Raw genomic sequence first — 4,679 nt, 5'->3', positions numbered from 1 at the left:
TAAACAAGTAACCTGGCTTTTTCTTTGTCTAACGCCATTTTGTGTGACTTTGCAGCATTAACAGTCGTCGTCAGCCATTTTGCCTTTTCTTTTTACTCGCTGACAACCTTTGAACACCGAACAAAACGATGCTTACCGTCTTATTGTACACAGGTTTAACTCCTGCAGCTGTGTGGTTTTCCGTTAGGCGTTTCCAGCCGTTTGACCGAAGCATATGTCTTCCACATTCAGTGAAAGATTCGCATTTTATTGTCATTTTAAATATATATTTATTTAAAAACCTACCAGCATTTCTTTTTTTAATACCTTTATGCATAAAATCATCAAATATTTGTTCGTGTTTGTAAATTAAATGTACAAAATAAAAAAGAATAACAAGCATGCAATTGTTCATGTGACATAAACCCCTGTAATGATGATATTTTAATGCATACAGGCTATAGAGAAGGCATCATGCAGCCTTGGGGTGGCAGATGTGGCCCTTTGGCTCTTTTTGACCAGCTGCAAAAAGGTCAATGAGAAATGGGGAATCAAATGAAATGAGGCGTGCAGTCTAAGACAATTTTATTCTTTATATTCATGCTTGGAGAGGTACCTTCACCCAGCTTCATTTAATCTTAACCATTATCTTGCTAAATATGTAAAACTTGGCAGTGCAGAAACAGTATATTGTAACAGAAGACTTTATAATAGGAGAAATTTCCATATTGAGCAGGCTCAATCCTTCACAGCAGCTTTTAATATGACACCCTCTGTGTAAACCCCCCCCCCCCCCCCCCCTATAGGTGATAATGCCCTGAGCAAAAAAGAAAAAAAAAAATCTCATTGTTCCTGTATGTAAGAGAACAAAAGGTCCATGGCTGCAGAGGTTACAGACCCACCAACAAGAACTGCAAATTAGGCCATTTTAACAAAACAATAATGAAAATAAACATTACTTTATGCATAATATGCCAACAAGGAAGAACGGACTTTCCCATGCAGAGAAATCACAGTGAGTCACAGCAGTCAAAATAAAAATAAAATTCAAAACACAAGAAGCAGTGTAAAATATTTAATGAAAAAATATTCGTTTTCAGTACAAAAGCAACAAAAAGGCATGCTCAAGTCAATATGGTTTCCACCTGAGAGACAATTCATCTAAGACGCTCCCTCGTGTGTGCTTGTGGTCTTTGTTGACGTTCCCTCCTTCTGTAATCTTCAACCTACAGGCACAAAACAGCAGATGACAGATGAAAACAGCTGTACAACTAATCTGCTGGGTTAAAAAGAGTTTGACGACAGTAATATCCATCTTTTAGAGGCTTTATCCAGATCAGGGTGATGGAGAACATCCCAGCTAGCAATGCAAGAAAGGTGGGAAACACAGAGACAGTGTGTGTGCAGTTTAGGGTCATTGATTTGTTTCACCCTCTTGTATTTGGACTGTTCTAGGAAACCCACAAAGGGCAAACTTGTAGTTTCTACACAGAAATGGCTCAACCAGATTTAAACCCAGGACCCTCTCACTATGAGTCAGAAAGCTGAGTCTCTGTGATATAAATAGTAAAACAATGCGTTGTTGTTGTCACTAAAATGGTAGTCCGGTTGTCAGGCCTGTGTGCGAGAACACCCAGATTAGATTCTAGACTGCGGTCCTTCACTAACTGTGGAGTTTGCATGTTCTCTCTTGTTTTCTCTTTTTATAATTCATGTCCCTATCTGATTTACTGGCTATAGACATGATGAGGTGAGTGTGTATCAGCTCAGTGGCTGACCTGCCCAGTCCTCTGTAACCCGAATTCAGTTCTGTTCATAATGCTTTTATTTTGTCCAAAAGTATTTTACGTTTGTATTTTTAGGCAAGTAGGGTTTTTTAAAACATGTTTCGACGGTGTGCTTCCGTCGTAATCAGAGATGTTTATGAAGACGGAAGTACGTACACCATCAAAACATGTCAAAGGTATATTCTGAAAACCTACTTGCCTGAAAAAAAAAAAACTAAAGAAAAGTACTTCTGTAACTCCAGCTTGGATGAAGTGGAGATGGTGAATACATAATGTGCAAATCTAACTTAAATTTATCACAATTAACCCACTTTTGAAGTCAAATAAAATGCTACGTTTTGTTTCCCTTGCATCAGCTGAAAAAAGTCTTCTTTTTTTTTTACAAAACAAAACACATAACTATTTAATCAGGCTTCCTCACAGACAGTGAGAAAGTAGGCTCCCACACTAACTCAGAGATTACTCCGACCTGAATCTGTCTTGGGGGCCTTAAACCTTCTCCACCTGGGATACAAATTTGAGAAGTGGGTCTCATCAGGGGACGCAGTCTAATGAACACATTGATATTCTGCCCCAGTTTACAGCTCTCAGTGGACAGAAAGTGCTTTTGGCCCTGTGTGCCGCTTCCAGGGAGACTTGCTGACCTGCGAGGATGCCGCATCCAGCAGGTCCTTAGTGGGGATGAGACAGCTGGCCTCACCCAGGAAACACATTAGGATGTGGAGCACGTCGGCCCAGCGGCCGACAGTCAGCATCAGCACCATCAAGCCCCCGAGACGCACCACCACAGAGTTAAAAACAGCCTGGCTGCCGGGCATGCGGTGCTGCTCCTCTGCATAACAAAGACAGGAGAGAATTTATTACTAAAATGTGAGGCGTGCTGGTTTGTGTAAACACCAGAGAAACGCAACAGACTGATCCTGATTTCAGAGATCACTCTGTAAAATGTGATGCTGCGTCTCACCCTGCATGTACACCACTAAAAGTGTGTAGCAGATAGTCAGTGGTGTCCAGAACCTGAGGGCTTCAGATGCAGAGAGAAACTGCTGGTTGATGATGGACACGGCGGCCAGGGCGGCCACGGAGAAGGTGATGACCATGGCCCTGCACAGCATGGGCAGCAGGCGGCTGCCTGATGTCAGGAGGCAGATGCAGATGCCGCAGTAGCGCTGTGAGCTGTGGAGGCTGTACAGAGCCGTGACATGGTGCAGCAGTCCTGAAGCCTGTCTCTCCAGGAACCAGCTGAGTGCAGCTGCCAGGAGCAGACACAGCCAGCGCTGCGACGCCCCCTCGTGGAGGAAGCTCAGGCTGCAGCTCAGGGCGCACCCCAGAGAAAACTGGCTCTGAACTAACAGCTGCTGCAGAAATTTGCTGGACTCCTGGGGGATGGAGAAGCACATGGACGGAGCTGACAGATGCATCAAAGCAGATGATGAGCAGTTTATTGTAATAGATGTCAAAAGGCATCAGTGACATGGTGAAATTTAGATTACTACCCCACCAGCAGTGTTGTCAAATTACACAGCTGAGCATCAGACACGCTTTCTTAATCACTGAACTAAACTCTTACCGGTCGAGCTGTGAGGAGTCCAGAGATGGATCGAAGAATAAATTCTAGTACGACTAGTGAGGCCACCCGGGAGCCCACCACAGCCAGTAACCCGGCCACAAATAAAAACCGAAGCAGGCCAACATGTCCAGGTTTGCTCCTGATGTGTTGACTGGTTGTCTCCTCACTCGATGTGCCTTTTTCATTTTTATTACTGGAAAAAATAAATAAAAGAAAAACACAAATAAGTGAAAGAACTGCTGGGATATGCATGATTTTGTGAGATATATAATAATTTAACAAGTCAGTCTCATTTCTATCATGCACATAAACAAGAAAAACACCAAACAAATCTTCATGCACTAATGTAACAGCCAACAGTCTGCTCACCTGTTCTCTAACAGTAAGTGAACTCTTAACAGACAACAAAGCACGGAGATCCCACATGCACCGATCAGCCCTGCAAGTCACAACAGTAAGATTATATTGACAACATCACACTTCAGCCTGGGTTTCTTAAAATGTGAGAAGATGGGCATTCCCTAAAGCACGTGTTTTGTCTCAGACCAACTCATTTTTGGTTTAATACTAGGCCCCTGATTGTTTTTTAATGTTAACCGCTGTATACAGGCAATAAAAAACAAATTAAGAATTAGGGTTCTTCAACGTGCATTCGAATTAAACAATGAAATGTTGAACCACTACTCAATTCTCTGTCATGATATGATGTGAAAATTTAAAAGGAAAATCATGCTGGGGAAAGCAGTCCCCCCTGACCGTGAGCTTCTCTCAGCTGATGCGCCCACCGCTGAAGCCCTGGGGTCAGCCCCACACTGTGAACTCTTCAGGTTAACACAGTCCGGACAGCCTGCATCCATGTAGTTGTATAAAAAATGAATGAGTGAAGAGCTCACCTTGAAGAAAGCTATCCACTGGATTTATATCGGGTATCAGCCATCCTGGGAGGAGGTAGGAAGTTGGAATAAAGGACGTGATAAAAGAGAGCATGCTGAAGAAAATTAAAAAAAATAGTTTAAATATTACAGGCTTTCCAATGAAAATAACCTCGGGTCTAATTTAAACCATCATACACTCCAGATTTGGATTCTGGTTCTCACAAACTGGATCATAGTAGCGTGCAGAATCCGCTCCTCTGTTAGTTTCTGTCCCCGAAACATTGAGCTTTACCCAGAAGTCTCTGCGGTGTCCCGTACCAAAGGTCACCCGAGTGTTGGTGGAACAGAGGCCTTCAGCTGGCTGAGTAATAAGAAGATAATGGAGGTTAGTGCACCATGGGAAAGACTTTACTCTCTACTGGAACACAACAGCTTCATCTTCAACTTATCTGCAGTTTACAACATGAA

General features: G+C 42.8%; 1 protein-coding gene across 1 annotated transcript; it reads right to left on the bottom strand.

The window, feature by feature from the left end:
- Window positions 1–2,353: 2,353 nt before the first annotated feature.
- On the bottom strand, window positions 2,354–4,323 carry tmem82 (transmembrane protein 82). The gene is made up of 5 exons (XM_030119490.1): window positions 4,230–4,323; window positions 3,706–3,775; window positions 3,337–3,529; window positions 2,731–3,145; window positions 2,354–2,598 (listed from the first exon to the last, which is right to left on the bottom strand). Exons 1-5 carry the CDS (start codon window positions 4,321–4,323, stop codon window positions 2,354–2,356), a joined length of 1,017 nt encoding a protein of 338 aa, XP_029975350.1.
- Between the last annotated feature and the right edge of the window lie 356 nt (window positions 4,324–4,679).

This window comes from Salarias fasciatus, chromosome 20 (assembly GCF_902148845.1).
Source record: "Salarias fasciatus chromosome 20, fSalaFa1.1, whole genome shotgun sequence".
In the NCBI taxonomy this organism is placed as follows: Eukaryota; Metazoa; Chordata; class Actinopteri; order Blenniiformes; family Blenniidae; genus Salarias; species Salarias fasciatus.
The sequence above is the reverse complement of the archived record's forward strand: the minus strand, read 5'-3'. Positions and strand labels throughout refer to the sequence as shown.